The sequence below is a fragment of the Polypterus senegalus genome, chromosome 10 (assembly GCF_016835505.1).
Source record: "Polypterus senegalus isolate Bchr_013 chromosome 10, ASM1683550v1, whole genome shotgun sequence".
NCBI lineage: Eukaryota > Metazoa > Chordata > Cladistia > Polypteriformes > Polypteridae > Polypterus > Polypterus senegalus.
This window is the reverse complement of record NC_053163.1, coordinates 174,567,247-174,588,734: the sequence shown is the minus strand read 5'-3', so window position 1 is coordinate 174,588,734 and position 21,488 is coordinate 174,567,247. Positions and strand designations below refer to the sequence as shown.

Genomic DNA, 21,488 nt, shown 5'->3' with positions numbered 1-21,488 from the left:
AAGGCGCAACATTCAGAGGTGGGAATGGAATTCTGTCCCTTGGAGCTCTGAGGGGACACCGCAGACGGGGCCTACATGATCTGAAATAACCGAGTCTGCACGGGGCCAACTGTAAGGTACCCTGAAGTCGAGTTTGGTCATCGTAAACGTGAGACGATTGTCCTCCGGACGTGGTAAACACAGTGTTAGTAAAAGTTGAAAAAGCCAAGTGCGGTGAGTCCTGCGGTGGGTTGGCACCCTGCCCAGGATTGGTTCCTGCCTTGTGCCCTGTGCTGGCTGGGATTGGCTCCAGCAGACCCCCGTGACCCTGTATTCGGATTCAGCGGGTTAGAAAATGGATGGATGGAAGTGCGGTGAACGCCGCTTGAACTCGCAGTCAGAAACGCGGCCCCAAATCCCCCCAAACTTAAGTCACCTCTGCGTGCTTGAAAGCCGACCCCGTGTTGGTCCGCAGCACAATCTGATACGTCACGTCTGGTAGTTAACACCTCTCCTCGGATTACACGTGCGCGTGAAAGCTTCGGACACGGCAATCAAGCGGGATTAGCGCGCGCCCCCCAAATCCAGATGTTTTTGTAATGCTAGCGACCCCTGAAAACTTACAAGAACGCCATAAAAACGGAATCGAGTTCCACTTCTTCACGAAGGAGCGAATCGAATGTCAAAAACAGCATATTATGCGAGCGGGCAGACGAACATCAGTTATTTTATGTTGGTGTAAATCTTAGCGGCAGAGGATATACGAGACGTGCCGACCATCCGCTTTGATGGCGTTCAAGCAAGCAGGTGTGTGTGTGTGTGTAGGATAGCGGAGGTCTTTCATTTTACATCGACGTTCACATTACGACCGACGACAGGCCGCGTTACACAGCAAAGGCGATTCGGACACCGCTGCCGACAGAACTCATTCACCGAATCGGGAGGAGATGGAGGGATGCAAACCGGGAAGGGGAGCCAGGATTTATAAACAGACACGCACCCACAATCTCACACATGCATTAGCTCTCACACTCACACTCACACACACACACCCTCTCACACACTCACACACACACTCTCCCTCTCACACATGCATTAACACTCGCACTCATACGCACGCACACACATACACACTCACACGCACCCTCTCTCACATGCATTAACACACTCACACTCATACACACACTCGCACACTCGTTTCACATCCTGCTGGGTCTCATTTTTAAAATGTTGCTTGGATTCAACTATTGGATTTTAGAATGTGGGCCAACCGGCACTCCCATGGCTACGGATTTACTGCAACAGGACAAATTACAAATGAACTTAAAGATCATCTTGTGTGTTGATCGAGATGATGGCTTTGTATGTTATACGTGTTTGTGATAAGAGGTCCGTGGCGAAGCCCAATCCAGACGTCCCCGAGCCTGCAGGCTCTATGTGGGTGTAGGTGCAGGCGCAGCTCTGAGGTCGATTGGGGTGCTTCGCTGATCGCTGATTCACGTTGTGGAGTACCGCCAGCACCCTTAACCAGCCTGGACACCTTTATATACAGTGGAAGGCCCAGGGGAGAGAGTGTGTACAGAGCATAATCTCCCTCGGAATGCTGGATGGCAGCCTCCCTGGGTTGCAGCAGTGCCATGAATTTCAACAGGTGGCGCAGTAGCAGCTCTGAAAGGAGATCATGAATTCATGTCCCCGGGTCCTCCTGTGGTAGCACTTTGAGTAGTAAGAAAATCGCTATAAAAATGTAATGAATTATTAATAATAATATATTATTATTATTATTATTTATTATTATTATTAAGTTCTGTTACTCAGCCCTGTTGGGTTTCGTGAGGGCCACCAGGGGGTGCTGCTGGGACTCCTAAGCCCTACCCTCACCCAGAAGCGCTTCTGGATTACGCTAACGGGCCACTGAAAGTATTCCCAGGTGCATTATAAAAGAAGCCCAATGCTTTCAGTCCAGAGAGCCAAAGTTGGGAGTGAAAAGATGACACTTGCTGGAGAGGAGGAGGAGGATGAGTGGAGGCAGTGAGAGAGAAAGGAAGAGAAAGAGTTGCTGTGTGCTGCTTTAATTTGTGCTTATTGGGCTCTGGTTTGGGGTGAGTTTCACACAAGTAAACCTGTGTGCTGTGCTAAACTTGTGCCTGTGCCTGTGTCTGTAGGTGTCGGGTTTGGGGAGCCGGAGCGCCCCCTACAGGCCACAAACGTACTGTAAATATTTGCCAATATGGTCTCTGTTACTGATCTGGCACAACCTTATGAGTGGTGTGTTTGATCCTGGAAAATCGGGATCAAGTACAGCAGGAAGAGTTTTTGAGACAAGGACTATGTTGACCGCATATACAGTTAGGTCAAGTGAGCCACGACAGGTAAAGAAAGAAAAAAGAAAGTGGCTACCGTCGTGTAACGGGACAGGGCTTTGGGGGGTCTGGATGATAACTGCGAGCCGGATTTTATCACACAAAAAACAGGCCACCAATTTGGCTGTGCACTTTATTCACTCCTGCAGTCTTAGTCAGTTCTGAGCCTATATACAGTAGCACATTTCTTTGAAGAAAAAAAAAACACAAAATTGTATAAAAATGAATGTAACGTAATGAAGCATAATTTTAAATAAATACAGGAGCAGACTGAGGGCCATCGAGGGCAAGTTACAGTCAGAACTGAGGGACAGATGAGGCAGAATTGAAGACCTCAAGGCTCACAAAGTACTGCCGACCAGAAACAAACCCAACCCGGGTGGGTCACTTCAGGCACAGAAAACACAAAGTGCCTCTCCGGAGCGGGTGACGGTGACAATCGTCACTCCTTATACCGGCTGACAGTTCTGCCATTCAAGGGCTGCGGTGGCCTGTAGTTGTTCTGCAGGAAGTGTGTTGGCTTCTCATTCGGGCCAGTCGTGAAGAGGGAGCTGCTCAGCGCTTTGTACTGCAAAGAGAGGAAAGACACGTAAACCACATCGGTGAGAAGTGGGAAAGTCAAGCGATCTCCTGTAGTGTGTGCCTTGGGTCAGGTCAGCATGCCCCTGTGCGTGTCTGTGTGTGGCTAGTATGGAATGGGCACTACATGGTGGGCGTGGGGCAGTACCAGTCTTTAAAGAAGAAGCATCCAAAACGTGTGCCTCCTTGAGTTCCCTCATTGGCTAAAATAGAACACATAGATTGCAACACTACTCTCGGTGCCGGGTAAGGTCCTTCCTAGGGTCATCCTCAATACGATCCATGATCACTTGCTCACCTACCAGCGAACGGAGCAGGCTGGTTTTACGCTTAAGATGTCTACCATCGACCTGGCACTGAGGGTTCTCATAGAGCGCAAACGCGAATATCGGCAGAGTTTCTTTGGAGCCTTTGTCGATTTTCGCAAAGTGTTCGACTCAGTTGATCGAGCTGCCCTGTGGGACATCCTGAGGGTTCGCGGGATCCCCTCGAGATCGCTGGATGTCATGAGTGGCCTATGCACTGGTACTGGGAGTGCTGTGCAGAGTGGAGACAGACCCTCTGCGTATTTCCCAGTTGATTCTGGGGTTCATCAGGGTTGTGTTCTGCTCCTACTCTGTTCAATGCTTGTATGCACTGGGTGTCGGGTCCAGCGGCTGTGGGGCATCTGTTGGTGAAGAAAGATTCACGGATCTTGACTTTGCTGATGATGCTGTGATCTTCGTGGAGTTAATGGAGGCTCTGATTGAGGCGCTCGAGAGAGAGACTGAGCGAGGAGTCTGAGTGTCTGGGCTTGTGAGTGTCCTGGATAAACACCAAGATCCAGGCCTTTAATGACCTCTTGGGCACGGCCATCAGCAGTGTGTCTGTCTGCAGAGAGAGTGTTGACCTTGTCAAGAGGTTTACTTACCTCGGCAGTGACTTTCAAGTCTCTGGTGACTCTTCATATGAAGTCAGTTGACAGATTGGGAGAGCATGGGGGGTCATGAAGTCGCTGGAAAGGGGTGTGTGGCGCTCCCGATATCTCTACAAGAGGACAAAGGTCCAAGTCTTTAGAGTTCTGGTAGTTCCTGTCTTGCTATATGGTTGTGAGACATGGACGCTATCCTGTGACCTGAGATGAAGACTGGACTCCTTTGGTACTGTGTCTCTCCGGAAAATCCTTGGGTACCGTTGGTTTGACTTTGTGAGGCACATTACCTGCATTGTGATGGAGCATCAGTTATGGCGCTACGGCCACGTGGCGCATTTCCCCGAGGGTGATCCGGCTTGTAAGATCCTCATTGCTGGGGACCCGAGTGGCTGGACTCTGCCAAGGGGTCGCCCACGTAACACCTGGCTGCGGCAGACAGAGGGTCATTTCCGGAAGGTGGGATTGGACTGTATGTCTACTTGGGGTTTGCCAACCAGGATCCCTAGTTGTTTCGTTGTGTGGTGGGTGCGGCAACGCAGTGTACCAGTGCATGCTCCCCAGCTTCACTTGACTTGATTATTCACATTTTTGAAAATCTTCTGATGTATGTTTTCAGTTTTTAAAATGATTTTAACCAGCAACACTGCACCTTCTGCGTCTCATCAGAATTCAACACTGCATGTCTGCCAGTATTGGAGGGAATCCTTAAGATTAGCGGAGTGGATGATTCAACACCAAGTCAATATCTTTTCATTCTGACAAGATCAGCTAATCCAAACAAAATGATGGTGGGGCTCCAACCCCACTTCAGATGAGACCGGCAGGCAGACAGACAGACATCTTACCTGCAGAGGGCTCAACTCGGCGGGCTCCTCCAGGACCGTCCACAGCACGTTTTGTGTGCAGGGAGGCGTAGTGAGGGATCCTTTATATCTGTAGTAATTCTGAAGGCCGTGGGGCAGAAACTCAGCAAGATCCACCGACACCGGCGAGCTCTGACCTGCAGGGGAGAAAAAACGAAGGCACAACTAGTGATGGGGATTTCGATTCTCTTTACTGATTTGAGTCTTGTGAACTACCCGTTTAAGGGAATCCGTTCTTTAGATTCATTTGATTCATTTATAGCACGGGTGTCGAACTCCAGGCCTGGGGGGCCGCAGTGGCTGCAGGTTTTCATTTTAACTCTTTCCCTAATCAGTGACCAGTTTTCACTGCTAATTAACTTGTTTTCCATTCATTTTAATAGCCCTGTTTTTAAGGATTCAGTGCTCTGAATTGATTCTTTTCTTCATTAAATGGCAGCCTAACAGAAATGAGACGTGAAACGAGCCAACAGACGATTAGCTAAACTGAGGCTTCAAACTCCTGCCAATTCCACTCCAACCAGTTCCTTAATGAGAAGCCAATTCTTGCTGTTAATTAAACCAGTTACTTAATTCCACGGCTTGTTGCTGCTCTCATTCTGCCACAGCAGACATTTCCAAAGCTGTTGATTTTCTTTTTTTTCTAAGAACACCGTCAAGATGTTTTGGTGACCTGAGAGATCAACCTTACTGAGGCCCTCACCTTTCATTATGTTCAGATAACGTGGTTAGCTGGTGATGTGGCAGCTCTCGTTATTGTTTGGTTCCTCATTAAGGAAAAAGAAAGAACTAAGGGGTCTGAGTCAGGTTAATTGAAACAAAGGCAAAATAAGTTAATTAGCAGCAAAAACTGGTCACTAATGAAGAAGATGGTTAGAATGAAAACCTGCAGCCACAGCGGCCCTCCAGGGCTGGAGTTCGACACCCCTGCTTTATAGGATTAGAGGCTGGTGCATACGTGAAGTACTTGGGGCCACTCTCATCGCATCACAGACATATAATTGAATATTTCAAACATTATTTAGAACAGAATGAGATGCACCTAGACCAAGATTCAGGCGTCACAGTGTAGCCTCTGAATCTATTTTTAATAAATTTGCAAAAATCCTGAAAATGCCATTTTTGCATTGTTGTGCTTGTGTATTGAGTGATGTTTGATGAGGGAAAAAATGAATTTAAATGATTTTTAGAACAAGGCTTCAATATAACAAAATGTGAAAATATTGAAGGGGCCTGATGATTTTCTGCATCCCCTCTCTCTACAGATACCTGTATATATTTCTCTCTATCTCTACCATGGAAGAATGGTCAAAAATACCTCCGTCCAGAATCCAGACACTCATCAAAGGCTATAGGAGGACAGCGTCTGGAGGCTCAAAGGAGCAAAAGGAGGCTAAACTAAATATTGATGTCATGTCTCTGTTGGGGTGCCCACATTTATGCACCTGTCTAGTTTTGTTATGATGCATATTTCATATTTTCTGTTAATCCAATAAACGTAATGTCACTGCTGAAATACTACTGTTTCCATAAGGCATGTCGGATATTAAAAGGGAGTTGCTAAGCCAATGATAAACAAAAATCCAAAGAATTAAGAGGGGTTCCAAAAATTTTTCATATGACTGTATATATGTCTCTCTATCTCTTTTTTTGCACAAGCGTTACCTGGTAGGTAACCACCTAAATATTCAAGTTGAGATTCAGAACTAAGAATGTAATGCTGTACTCCAATCTTCACCCTGTCTAATAAGCAAACCTGTCACTATGGCGCAATGTCAGACACTTTAAATTTAGGTGCTGACATCCAAGATTCGATCCCTGTAAAGGGATATAAAAGTGCATACAGCTGACGAGCCCCAATAAGGGTGAAACACGTGTCGTGTACTCTTTGTAATGTTTGGAAGAAACCGTATCATATATATAGTGAGAGAAGACCAAGACCCTTGCCTAGCCAGGACGCCCTCACCATGGAAGTACAGCTGGAGACAGTATGTATTGGGCATTGTCTTCCCTAGACTACTAGACAGCAGCCCCGCTGGGTTGTGGCAGCACCATGGCTTTTCACAGGGCACCATGGGAGTTGAAGCTCTTCAACTCAGCCCCATTTGGTTCTGTGGGTGCTGCCAGGTGCTGCCAGGTGCTGCTATGGAGATTGCACAGCCATAATTTGCTGGGCTCTCACCTCACCCAGAAGTGCTTCAGAGTATAAGATAAATAGAAGCCCGCTACCTTCTTTCAGGGAGCCAGAGTCAGGAGGAAGGAAGATAAAGCTTGTGAGGAGGAAGAGGAGGAGGAGCGGAGGAGGCAGAGACAAGAGAAAGACAGAAAGAGCTTGTGCTTGTTCAATGATTGTACTTGTGGTTGTGTGATGGGAAACAGTTACAGAGGAAGTGTTTCCCAACAAATTAAAACTCTTTAGTGCGATGTATGAGATTGTCTGTGTTGGTTTTGAGGAACTGTTACGCCCCCTACAGTCTACGATATATATATATATATATATATATATATATATATATATATATATATATATATATATATACATACACATACAGTACAGGCCAAAAGTTTGGACACACTTCCTCATTCAATGTGTTTTCTTTATTTTCATGACCATTTCCAGCACTCCATCACTCTCCTTCTTGGTCAAATAGCCCTTACACAGCCTGGAGGTGTGTTTGAGGTCATTGTCCTGTTGAAAAATAAATGATCGTCCAACTAACCTGACTTCTGCACAACACAACTGCTGGTCCCAACCCCATTGATAAAGCAAGAAATTCCACTAAATAACCCTGATAAGGCACACCTGTGAAGTGAAAACCAGTTCAGGTGACTACCTGTTGAAGCTCATCGAGAGAATGCCAAGAGTGTGCAAAGCAGTAATCAGAGCAAAGGGTGGCTATTTTGAAGAAACTAGAATATAAAACATGTTTTCAGTTATTTCACCTTTTTTTTGTTAAGTACATAACTCCACACGTGTTCATTCATAGTTTTGATGCCTTCAGTGAGAATCTACCAATGTAAATGGTCATGAAAATAAAGAAAACACATTGAATGACGAGGTGTGTCCAAACCTTTGGCCTGTACTGTATATATATATATATATATATATATATATATATATATATATATATATATATATATATATATATATATATATATACATTTATATATATATAATATATACACACTCAGGACGCTAGATGGCAACTTCCGTGCAGCTTAGCGGTGCCCCAGATTCCTGCAGGACACCATGGGTGCCACCAGGTGATGCTGCAGGGAGACACAGGGATTTTTGTTTCCCATATAGCTCGGAAGTATTCCAAGTCATGGGGACAGAAGGACAGAAGTACTTCCCAGCTGAAGAAAATACAAGTCTCCATCTGACCCGGAAGTGCAGATGAATCACATGAACGAAAGGACAGAAAAAGTTCCGGGTCAAGGACTATATAAAGAACTAGTGGAGACCCAGCAAAAGATCCGGAGTTGGGAGGGAGTGTAACAGAGCTTGCTGGGAGGAGAGGAGGAAAATTATTGTATTGATTTGTGGTGTGGTTGGTAGATGTGGTGCTTTGAAGGCACTATTACTAAAGAAAAGATTAAAAATCTGTTTAGTGCTTTTACACTTGTGTCCAGAGCATCTGTCTGTTGGGTTTCACGGGGCAACAACGCCCTCTAATGTCCACTATATATATATATATATATATATATATATATATATATATATATATATATATATATATATATATATATATATATATATATATAAAATGTTTTGATCATTCAGTATCCCATCCAGGAAGAAAACTGTCCTCTTACCAGAAGAGGAGGCCAAAACAGAAAGACAGCAATGGATTGGGAAGGGAATTGATCCCTTGTCTGAAATGGAGGCCAGAATAACAGAAGGATCAGGGCAGTTAGCCTGTTTGGATTATATACTCATTTGACCCACTAGAGGGCAGCATCCATGCGGATCTGCTCCCATTTTCCAGATGACTGGGAATCATAGTCCTATGAGAGATCGGCTCTGTGTCGTGGATGCCACCAGGGGAACTGCATGGATTCATCATCCCTGTTTTATGACACATATGCCTGACCTGGATGTACCTCCTCTGGACTTTGTCCAAACACTGGAAGTAAGTCGAGGGTCTGATTTCAATGAACCTCTCTGCCTCAGCTTACGGAGTCAGGGTCAGTGGAGCCTGATGGACTGAATGGTCTCCTCTCATTTCTTATGCTCTCCTTATGTTCTTCTGTATCTCATATGTTCTAATGAATTGAATTCATTTTTTCATTTCTGTAATCTAGTGAGTACACAGGATTTGACATGTCCTTGGATGTCAAACTTGGGCACAAATGTCACATATCAGTAGGGTTCCCAGGACGAGGTGGAGGTTACAAAGAATGGAAGCAGCAGAACCAACAACATCTCAGTACCGGGCCACTGCACAAAGCTGGGTAAGCCATTTGTAATTCTGACATAAACATACCAGTCATTTACATGAAGCATTTGCAGCTGACATTTGTAATAAATGGCAGTCTGAAGAATAAAGACCTGACCACTTGGTTGGGTAGGTCACCATAACTGAGGTTGATAGACGCTCACCTTTGTACTTTAAGCTGGGCAGGTTCCTCATCAGACTTTCCAGACCCAGGTTTTCCCTTCCAAACTGCAGAAAGAAGGACAGGGGTGGTAGTACATTCCTGCACTTGCTAATATTTTTCCCGTCCATTCAAACTAACTCCCCACTCCTGGTTGTCGACGCAACTCCTCATACCCAAAGTAGCCCACACACAAACCTTATAGAGGACTGCCACTACCGCCAGTCCATTCTGCTGTCTTTTTGCATATTCAAAACGGTAATATTTGCCATTGTAGAAAACCAGGTGCATCTGTGGATGAGAGAACAAGAGACAGAGGCAGACGGAGAGTCAGAAAGTGGACAACAAACATAAGGTTAGACTTACGGCTTGTCTTTCACCAGAATTCTGTGCTTTCAAGGAGCATCTCTCTGCTTCTCTACTCAGGTGCTGAGATCTTCCTTGAAGCACCTATGGAGGCAACCTGGCTTCTTATTCAGGCTCTGGTTCTCTCTCAACTGGACTTTTGCAACTCTGTCCTCGTTGGATTTTCTTCAGCTGCTATCAGATCTCTCCAGCTCTTCTAGAATGCATCTCCTCTAAAACTGCTCAAATCATGTGACACCATTTTGTCCAATGAAAGCTCGAATAGCAAGTCAAAATTTTGAGATACTAACTCAAACTTATGAGCTAGTAAGTTATAATTTTAAGATAGTAAGTTGTAATTATGAAATACTTAATAAAAAATTATGAGATACTAAACCATAATTACAAGATAGCAAGTCATAATAATGACATATTAAATTGAAAGTATGAGATACTAAATAATAATTCAGAGATAGTAAGTCATAATTCTGAAATAATCAAAGTTATGAGACAGTAAGTTGTAATTACGAAATACTTAATCAAAATTATGAGATACTAAATCATAATTATGAGATAGTAAGTGATAATAATCACATATTAAATTGAAACTATGAGATACTAAATCATAATTCAGAGATAGTAAGTCATAATTATGAAATAATCAAAATTATGAGATACTACATCATAATTTCGAGATAGTGTCATAATTCTGAAATAATCTAAATTTTGAGATACAGTACTAAATCATAATTATAAAATTCATAATCAAAATTATGAGATAGTAAATAATGATTATGAGATAATAGGTCAGAATTATGAGACAGTGAGATGTAAATGTGAAATACTAAATCATAATTACGAGATAATAAATGGTAATAATGCAATACTAAGTCATATATACAAGACAATAAGTAGCACTGGGTATGACATGGATGGACAGGATTAGAAATGCGTACATTGGAGGGTCAGCTCAAGTTGGACGGTTGAGACAAAGTCAGAGAGGCGTTGGTTTGGACATGTGCAGAGGAGAGGTGCTGGGTATATTGGGAGAAGGATGTTAAGGATAGAGGTGCCAGGCAAGAGGCAAAGAGAAAGGCCTAAGAGAAGGTTTATGGATGTGCTGAGAGAGGACATGCAGGTGATGAGTGTAACAGAACAAGATGACGAGGACAGAAAGATGATGGAAGAAGATGATCCGCTGTGGCAACCCCTAATGGGAGCAGCTGAGGAAAAAAAAGAAGAAGGAGTAATTCTGAAATAATAAATCAAAATTATGAAATACTAAGTCATTATTATGAGATACTTTTTTATTTTTACTTTTTTGGAAGAAACGGGCTCCCAAAGTTAGCTCATCTGGTTAAGGATGAATTTTGCACAAATAGTACAAAAGATTTTCTCATGCAAAGGATGACTTGTGCAGCTGAAGGTAACATCACGTGGACCTTGAAACCTCAACTAAATAGTATTGCAGAAACAATACATGAATAAGAATTGACAGGAGAGCTGGGGTGGTTACTCAAAGAACTCCCACCCGTGATCTTTCACTTTACTCCAGTTTATCAACAGCAAATCCTCAAGGTGATGCTGCTAGGGTTTCTCAAGTGTAACCCAAGCCAGAGCCATATTTTGGCATATGCAAGAAAAGTGACCACTTTAGATCAATCAGCCAGTGGAGGTCCTCATACTCATAACCAGAGTAGACACGAAGTGGGACCATGGGGCCCAGAAATACACATTCCACTAGCAGGCTCTCTATTGTGTTATGTTGGCTGGTCTCTGGTCCAACATAGACTGGCATGGCCCTTGGATGCAATGGTTTGTTTCATGAATGGAGGAAATGAGAGACAGAAAGAGTGAAATGGCCTCTCCTCAAGATGGTAAATGGCCTGCAACATGCAAGCCTCCAGCTATTGCAGCTCTGTAGCCCCGGTAAATAAGTGAGGGTGCCAATGAAACTGTCATGGTTAGGGTGTATGTGAATCCATTTGGGATTTTCTAACATGTCCAATGCTATTTTTTGTGTCTTTCTGTCTCCATCATTTTGAATGTCATCATTGGCACAGCTTTCCACGTTGCTGGTGGTGTCGCTTCTAGGCTCGTGGCTGCGGGTAATCAGTGTGACAAGACAAAAGGTCAGGCGGGAGTTCATTTAGTTATCTGATCTGCACATACAAACATCCTAAAATAAAATACTTGAAGTAAATAATCTGTTATAGTGCTTCTTCCGAGTTTTGTTTGGTTTGACCACTTGCCCGTTTTGATTCTTGACTCTTGTTAGGATTCGGGGGCTAGGTTTATTTTTATTTAAAACATTAAAAACATGTTGACAAGAACGAGTCATTCAGCCCAATAAAGCTTGCCAGTCCATCCATTATCCAACCCGCTATATCCTAACTGCAGGTCACGGTGGTCTGCTGGAGCCAATCCCAGCCAACACAGGGCGGGAAAAAAACCCCGGGCAGGGTGCCAGCCCACCGCAGGGCACACCCACACACCAAACACACACTAGGGCCAATTTAGAATCACCTAACCTGCATGAAACCCAAGTAGACAACATGCAAACTCCATGCAGGGAGGATCCGGGAAGCGAACCCGGGTCTCCTGACTGCGAGGCAGCAGCGCTACCCACTGCGCCACCGTGCCACCCTGCTCATCAGTCCTATCCACTTAACGCTCCTAAAACAACATCAAGTCGAGTTCTGAAGGGCCTTGAAGTCCTACCGTCTACCACACTACTTTTGTTAGCTTCACTTTTTTAGGCACTTCTCCCGGTTTTGCTCAGTAGACAATCACCTGTCCATTTCTTAGCAGGACTGAAACATCTCATGCATGATGCAGCCCTGAGTCCAGCTGTTTTGTTCCTGCATTTCAGCATCCTCTCCAATTTCAGACAAACGAGAAAAAGAAAAGTCTTGTCAAACCTGCCTCTCTTCCTGAGTCGTAAGTTTGGTTGTTCCCTTCCAGTCCAGGATTTCTTTCTTAGGAGGATGAGGTCATATCCCTGTTTTTGATATTTGGAGCTGATATAAACTTAAACAATGCCTCAGACATGTCCACACTGCCTCACACAAACACTCCAACACCCCATCACAGAGCACTTTTCAGATGTTTTGATGTTCTTATCAGTGTTCACATTGCTAAATCTTAGGGCAGTTACAATGGCTTATTTTCAGAAAGCTCTTCTTTCTTTAAGTCACCACTTCATTTCCTTAAATGCTATTTCACTACACTGGATATTACAAATACACAGCAAATGAATATTAATAAGTCAGTGTTTCACAAAACAGTTGTACTCCTGTAATCCTTAACTCTGTTCATTTCTCTTCTGCATATTTTAATGCCTCCCACTCCTTTTTCCACCATGATATTTAAGAAAATCTTCATTCCATCCCAATAAACTCGTCCAAATGTCCCCAGCTTTTACAGTTTGAAATTTAAAGACGATTGGAAACTCAACCTTTCCCAGCCTCAAGTCCTACTCTTTGTACTTTCGTGACTTTTTTTGACGACACTTCATGAAAGGCCATATAGTCATTGTTGGTGTGATCTCCGTGTCCCCCCCACCACGACATTCCTACCTCCAAAGGAAAGCTCCGGCCATTTATTAGGTGTTCTGATCCGTGCTCGTCCAGCCCTGATTTCCCAAAATGAAAGTGGAAGGAGTCGAGGTAGAAACGCCCCGGCAGCCCTGCTCCTCGGAGTCTGTACCGAAAGCCCAGCTTCACAGAGACTGCAAAGTAACAGAAGCAAGTAGAGTCCATCAGTCATCATTTTATAGATGTTATGAATTGTTTCCTAAATTGGGGAGGTCAGAACCACCATAAACACTTCAGAAGAAGTTAAGCACGTTCAGGCCCGGCCAGTACTTGGATGGGAGACCATCTAAGAAAAGATGGGGTGGTGATGGGTGTTGGTGAGGCCAGCAGGGGGCGCTGAACCTGTGGCTCCCAATACCCCAGTGCAGCAATGGGGACACTGTACTGTAAACATGACACAGTCCTTTGGGTGAGACATAAAACCGAGTTCCTGACACTCTATGGTCATAGAAGGTCTCTTTGTAAATAGTAGGTTGTATCTTAATGTCCTGGCTAAATTGCTCTCCATGGCCTAATCATTCAGGCCCACTAATCATCCAGTCTCGCTAAAATGGCTGTCTTTCACCACTTCACCATCTAATAGCTCATGTGTGGTGAGTGTACTGGCACAAAAATGGCTGCCATCACATCATCCAGGTGTCCAGAGCCACCACCATTCAATGGAGTCTCTCCAGATCCTGGTAGCCATCATGTAGAAGAGTTTATTTATGGGGTGCTATTCAGAGAGGAAAAGAGTCTTACCACTGTGTCCGTTGTTATTCGCAGTCGCTGGCACCAACCCCAAGGGTCCCCAGATAGTCATCGGCCCAAGCTGCCAGTCATGCTGTGTCTGAGAAGTCACAATGTTTATTGGCGATTGGCGCGACCCGCCACACTTCTTATACCAGACTTTCCATTTGGAGGGACCTAAGAAGAGGAGGACAGCTTCTGAATGAGTCTTCCTGTTCCCACACATTTCATTATCTTCATCACTAATATCGTTTTCATTGTATTCTCTGCTCCATTAATTACTACTACCATGTGCCACCACCATTCTTTCAATGAGTACTTTAACTGCCTGTTTATTCACAAATACCCTTCTTCAGAAATACCACATTAGCCCTTATTCCATTTAGAGAAAATGGCATATTGGTCTCTGAGAAACTGGGTTAACACAACTAGATTTCTCAGTGAGCATCCCGGATATCTGGCCATGTAAACCCTTAACTGGGTTACGGTTAAGGAGGTTGTGGTCTGTGTATGTCTTGTCGTGCTCTGATAGCTGCGTGTGTGTCTTTTTCTTTGCTCAGCAGCCATGGGTAGAAAATGGTGGAAGCGTCCTCCATGAAAATTTTCTTGTGGCAAATGCTTGGGTGATCGTATTATTCCTTCTCCTGGTTGAAATAATCAGTCTCAGCATTTCAGAAATAGCTAAATTTATGTTGAGGAGCTCAATGCATAGTGCTAAGCTCAGCAGCACAAACTCGGGGGACACAGAAACCATGCTTTTCTTTGGATTCATGGTGGCCATTGATGTTGTTTAATCTGTTCTATGGTGCATTTGTACTACACTGGAACATTTTGCCAGAGTAGAACTCCATAGTGGAGTTCAAAGAGTTGTTCTTGGGCCTATCATGGAGTTCTTGTTAGTGTGTCTGTCTGTGGAGAGAGTGTCAGCCTTGTCAAGAGGTTTATTTACCTCAGCAGCAACACTCACATCTCTGGTGACTCTTTCTATGAAGTCAGTAGACGGATTGGGAGAGTATGGGTGTCATGAGGTCTCTGGAAAGGGGTGTGTGGCATTCCCGATATCTCGGCAAAAGAATGACGGTGCTTCCTGTTTTGCTATATGGTTGCGAGACATGGACGCTATCCAGTGACCTGAGATGAAGACTGGGCTAATTTGGTATTGTGTCTCATCAGAGAATCCTTGGGTACCTCTGGTTTGACTTTGTGTTGAATGAGTGGTTGCTCATGGAGTCCTGAATGAGGCACATTAAATACATTGTGAGGGAGCTTCAGTTATGGCACTATGGCCAATGTGCAATGGAAAAACCTAGTAACTGCCATTTTTTTCAAAATTTACTCTTTCAGTTTTCGGAGTTACTAGGTCTTTCCTGACGTTGTAAGGTGGTGGTGATGGCCAAATATGTCTTCATTCTTCCAGTCATAGCACGATGGAAGAAGCTAGTATGTACACAGTATTTTACATACTGCAGGAGAAGATCCTCATTGTTGAGAACCCCGAGCACTTGGAGCAGGCCAAGTGGACACCCACATAACACCTGGCTGCGGCAGATAGAGGGTCGTTTACAGAAGGTGGGACTGGACTGCGTGTCTGCTTGGGGGGTTGCCAACCAGGATCCTGAGTTGTTTTGTGGTGTGGTGAGTGCGGCAATGCACTGTGCCAGTGTATGCTCCCCAACCTGACCTGACCTGAACACCATAAGAAGACTTGCAATTTTGGAATAAAAAGGGATTCTGCTTTAACCAGTCAAACATGAGACATGACACAGATGAGCTTCTCCTCTATTTGTGTTCCTTATTCCTTGTCACTAAATTCTATGCATTGTACTTCCAGGTGAACCTTCATTGATGGTCAGCTTTCACGCTCACAGAGCCGCCCCTACAACTAAACATAAAATCAATCCGGTTTAATTATATCGTAGTGAGTTGTAGACTAGTTGGTCTCAGACGCTGGATATGTCACATTACATGACTGCCTTCCCTGGAGTGCACTGCTAAGTCACTCCACCTGGATAAGATGATGTAAATGAAGGCTATGACTGAAATCTCTAGAAGAGTCGTCTAAAGGGAGATACACTTAAAATGGGATTTAGTCTTAAAGTAAATATTAAACACAAAACCAAAATCGGAAAACTATTGCACATGGCAAATTTTTAAATTTGAAGTACAAGAATCAACCTTATCCTGGTTCTGTATGTGTATATACAGTAAACACACTCATTGTGCTATTTTCCCACTTTGACTTTGTTAAATATTGTTTTTACTTTCATGCCAATGGATGTTTGGTAATGGGGTCAAAAATTTGCTGAGTTCGGATTCTGATTCTACCAGTAAACCCCCAGCAATCAGTTTCTGTTCCCTCTGATCTTTGGATAGATGAAAAATCATAGAGGGTGGGAGCGTCATGGGAAAGTTTTCATTTAATGAAATAAATATATTTGTACTAAAATTAACCAATTTATTAAAACTAAAATTGACATTTAATTGTTATATCGTTTAAGTCAAAAATGTCTTTGAGTTGCTGCACTCATAAGTAAAACAAAAATATCGGAGTGCAAAAGTTTAAATGAAGTAAATTGGAAATAAAATATTAATGTTAGGAATCATAATTGAACTTACTTTTAACACTGAATTACTCTGATGTGATTCAAATAAGCCACACTGACAGCTGGCACACTGACTGTTGGCACAGTGGATTAGAGCACACTGACTGCTGGCACTGTGTAGTGGAGTAGCTGCTGGCACTTTGGAGTGGAGAACACTGACTGCTGGCACTGTGGAGTAACTGACTGCTGGCACTGTCAGTAGTCACCACTACTTCAACTTTAAATTTGTCACTATGGCAACTTGTTGGCGTGCACGGTTTACCTCAAGTTTAGTTTACAGGTTGTGTTGTGTTGTTTGGGCGCCACCTACTGAGTCTGGGAAGCCGCTGGGTTTGACTCTGGGGCGCTGAGGCGCTGTGCGTGTGCGCTTTCAGCACGACTTGCTTCTGGTCTCTGGCATCCATGTACAACCTTCGGTTAGTAATACAGATGATGTTAAAATGTTGAGGAAAGCTGATTTTAGCATGGCGTCCTCGCAGTAAGTAGGCCAGGGTTAATGCCCCATGAGAGCCTCTCTTTTTTGCTTTACTTTTCTCTAAAGGTATTTACTTCTGGGCGGCACGGTGGCGCGGTGGTAGCGCTGTTGCCTCGCAGTAAGGAGATCTGGGTTTGCTTCCCGGGTCCTCCCTGCGTGGGTTTCCTACCACCATCCAAAGACATGCAGGTTAGATGAACTGGCGATGCTACACTTGGCCCCCTGTTTGTGTTCGTCTTGTGATGGACTGGCTCCCTGTCCAGGGTTTGTTTCTCTCTTGCACCCTCTGTTAGCCTGGATAGTGTCCGGCACCCTCTACAACCCTGGTCTGGGTTAAGTGAGTTAGAAAATAACAACATCAGAAACTTTTTATGTTTTAAAATTACAATTTTCGAATGCCGGAAGGGATTCAAGGCCCTCATCCTGAAAGTTGCTCCATGGGTGCTGTACAATGGCGGACCCCCCAAAGGTCACACGAAAAGACAATTTCCCCACAGGGGTTAATAAAATATCCATCCATCCATTTTCCAACCCGCTGAATCCGAGCACAGGGTCACGGGGGTCTGCTGGAGCCAATCCCAGCGAACACAGGGCACAAGGCAGGAACCAATCCCGAGCAGGGTGCAAACCCACCGCAGGGTTAATAAAATATATAAAATTTAAATCAAATCAAATGAAAATTAAATGATTGTCACAAATGTTGTAATGTTCTAAATAAGCAATTCAACATTGAGGCCTGAGTATCATGGCAACTTACCGCAATATGGGTTCTCGTAGCACCAAGGATGGCCGATACCTATCACAACAGAAAGAAGAAATCTTAAGTGCAGGAACCAGAGACGTCTCATAAACTTCCACCCACCACAAATGGAAAAGAACAATGGAAGACACAAACAAAGGATAAAAAGTGGCCTGATGCTTTTATAGCGGTAGGTGCGTTATCACTACCCTCACTAGCACCTCTGTCTCAAAGCAGTTGATATATCAGTAAGTTTAAACACATCTCTGCCATCAAGTTTTGTTATACGAGGGTGTCATGCCTGCACATAGGAGGCAGCATAAGGGCTCCAGTGAAGGTAATTACCCGCTGATCCAGGGGTTGGCACTGTGTTCTAATGACTCTCCAGAACGGAAGGCCGATGGCCATTCCACCAGTGACGTCACCTACGCTATCCACACTCCTGGACTCGCCTCTTCCTGCTTTCAATGCATGTGGGGTTCAGACATTTTGAAATTTGTTCTACACAGTGTGCTCTTGTCTGAAAAGACGCATCTGGAACCTGTTGTGTGTATTTGGTGTTTCTAAATAATCTAATTATGTGGGGTCACCAGGGTGGTTCTCCTGCTGTGGTGCTTTCTTGTCTCTTCTTTATTTTGTGAGTTTTGTAATCTATTGTGTAAAACCACAGGTGACACTGTAACTGTGTTTCTTAAATGGACTACAAATCCCAGCAACCTTGGGACTACTGCATCATCTTGCAGCTTCACTAAATGCTGAGAGGTTCTCCCGGGTACTAGTTTTAAAAGTGAGTCATAAGAAGCCGGCAGAGTCCCAATCGATGGGATCTTTTTGATAATCAGTTTGAGACATAGGATGGTTAAGGGCCACAATGACCAGGTCATGGTGGGCAGTTTAGCTAGGACATTGAGTGACACCCTACTCTTCATGAAGAATGCCTGGGGATCTTTAATGAGCACAGAGTCAGGACTTCAGTTTTACGTCTAATCCAAAGGTTGGCACCGTTTTTCAGTATAATGTCCCCATCATTACATTGGGACATTGGGATCCATGTACTGACCAGTGGTGGAAAGCACCCCCGATGGATTTCCCAACCCCTTTTCCAGTACAGACCTGGTTGGTTTCTCATCCGAGTTCTGGCCAGACTCAAACATGCTTAGCTTCATTTCAGGTGAGTGACCTGTTCTGAAGTGCGGGTGGTATGGCTGATGGTGACAAAGAGACTGTGTGCCGACCTCTGCAAAAGCGGTACTCTGTTGGGTCATGTGGTTCCTCATAGCTCAACTTCATTTTATGTAGTGTTCTTTGCATATGAATTTGGTTGCTTGGTCTTTACAAAGGGTTCCTAATATGCGAACAAAACAGAAGTCTTTCGTGCACAGCAGCTGACTGAGCAGGACACTGACAGATCAAAAAACTCTGAGCTTCTGATTGTATGCAGTGAGGGTCCTTTTAAAAATCGGAATCCATTGAAATTTCACAGACCTCTTGATGGTCATGAATGGAGCTCGCGAAAGATCTAAATTAATAAAAGTTCTTTATCAAACCTTCAAGTGGATGGTCACTTTGGAAACCAAAAAAATGGTAACCCATATGTCAGTTTCCTGAAGAACCCCTCTGGCACCTTTATTCTAAGGGTGTACAGTAGCATTCACCCTCTCAGTATGGAAATGGGGGTCTCTGGGTGAAGCCTGTAGTGCAGCGGTTCTCAACCTTTACGTATTTGCGACCCGAGTTTTCATAACAGTTTTAATCGAGTCCCCCCCTAAGGTTTTTTTGAAAGGAGCCCACTAATACCAAATTGTTCTTTTTTAATTAATGATATATCATAGATGCATATTTTATTATACCTGCTTAACTTTTATCGACATTTATCTAACTCTATATTTATTTTTCTAGTATCAGAATGTAGTTTAAGTTCATTTGTTTTGGTTTCAATAGATGTATTTTTCAGATTTTTGATTCTTGTTTACTTTTTTTCACATCTTTGCCCCGCTTTTTGTTACTTATTACCTAGGGGCCCGCCCACTGCTGTAGTGGATGGTACACTGAGTAAGTCTTTAGTACACTCTAAATATAAAATGCTAATGTTGCTTTATGTTGTTGTGGTATTGAGCTGGTGGGATTTTTAAGCAGAATGACTTTGCCACAGAGCATTTACCAACATTGAACTCGGTCCATTTGTGGAACAAGCGCTCCGTGCTGGGCACACCCTAAAATGTAGGAACCAACCCTGGTTGGGACTACACACTGACACTGGCCAATCCAGCGATAGTCGATCTTTGTGATGATGGACCTCAACAAACCCTCTAACTTACCCCCCTACCCCCAGCACAAAACTGCTATTTCCCTCATCACATCTCGCAATACCTCTTGAACCCACCTAATCTCCATTACGGTTAGTGTGGTCACTAAAATCTCATGCCTGCCGCCCTCCCACCATGGATGCCATCATCCCATTCACGCCTTGTCTTTTCCTACCTTGGTCCAGCTCGGGATCTCCAAACTTCAGCAGCAGCAGCAGTACGTACACCACAAAGCTCAGTGCCAGCCACATTGTTCCTTGACAGAAGAAAGCACTCTGTAGTGCCAGTATCGATATCTATTTTTTTTTTTTTTTGTGGTTGGATATTTCTCAAGCTCCCGTATACTGTGGTGGTTGAACTTCTCTTTTCTCTGCTTCCGTCTCTCTCTTCTTTTAACTCCTTTGTCACCTCCTCCTCCTCCTTCTGCCGTTTGTTCCACCTGTTGGGCCCCTGCTTGTCCACATGTACTCCCACCACCACTTAGCCTGTGTGCAGGTAAACAGCCTATTTGTCCCATGCTCTACACAGATCCCCCCAGGCAGCCTGATTACAGCTTGTCCTGGACCCTCATGTTTGTTTATCCAGCGACACGCTCACGGCCTCTAATACCAATATCCCTTAATGCTGGCCCTGCACACGCCTCTCAGACTCAAAGTTGTAATTAAGACACCATCTGAACAACATCACCGGCATTGTCCACATGGTCGGAGAGCTCGGAGTCTACGGTTCTTTGTTTGATACCCTCCTCTAAAGGCAGGATGAGTCACTGTCTGTAGGCCATTCTGATGCTCTCCTCGTGTCTGCAAGTTAAGTTAACTGGCAGTGTGTGACAGAGCCCATGAGGACTGCCAGCCTGACACTCTGGAGCACTTTGAAGATAGGTGGATGGATGGATGGATAGATGGATGGACAACACAGTTTTCTCCCTTAGTCCACAGACATGCTATCTCTGAACTGTTAGTGGTCATGATCTTAGAAGGACTGGCATCCCGGTTTGGTTCCTGCCTTGCATTTGGTGGTTCTGGGACATGTTTCTGATCCTTACCACACTAAAACTATCCCGCTGGATCCAGTTCGAGATTATTTCAATTTATTTTTAGATAGTGAAAATATAAATCCATAATCTGGAGGTACACAGAAATATTCTAGCATTAGTCTGTCTGATGGAAGGGAGCTCTCAAGTCTGCGCACTTACAGGACAGTTTTAGGGCTCTGCAAAGCTAAGCAATAGCATCCTAATTCGAGAGGGGGCGCTGTCGATAACACCATCTTACCTTTTACACTCACAACTCACAGGGACGCCAACTGGATGATGAGTGACCTCACTTCCACATCCTCCATCGAAGCCCCACCCCTTTCAGAGAGTGCTATAACAAATAAAAGAGCCAGCCGTAGACCT

General features: G+C 44.2%; 1 protein-coding gene across 1 annotated transcript; it reads right to left on the bottom strand.

Moving 5' to 3' along the window:
* Positions 1 to 2,427: 2,427 nt before the first annotated feature.
* Positions 2,428 to 21,225, bottom strand: LOC120538204 (carbonic anhydrase-like). Its single transcript, XM_039767656.1, has 8 exons — positions 20,265 to 21,225; positions 17,802 to 17,840; positions 13,979 to 14,143; positions 13,220 to 13,371; positions 9,495 to 9,587; positions 9,301 to 9,364; positions 4,680 to 4,834; positions 2,428 to 2,910 (listed from the first exon to the last, which is right to left on the bottom strand). Exons 1-8 carry the CDS (start codon positions 20,338 to 20,340, stop codon positions 2,785 to 2,787), a joined length of 870 nt encoding a protein of 289 aa, XP_039623590.1. The 5' UTR covers positions 20,341 to 21,225; the 3' UTR covers positions 2,428 to 2,784.
* Positions 21,226 to 21,488: the final 263 nt, after the last annotated feature.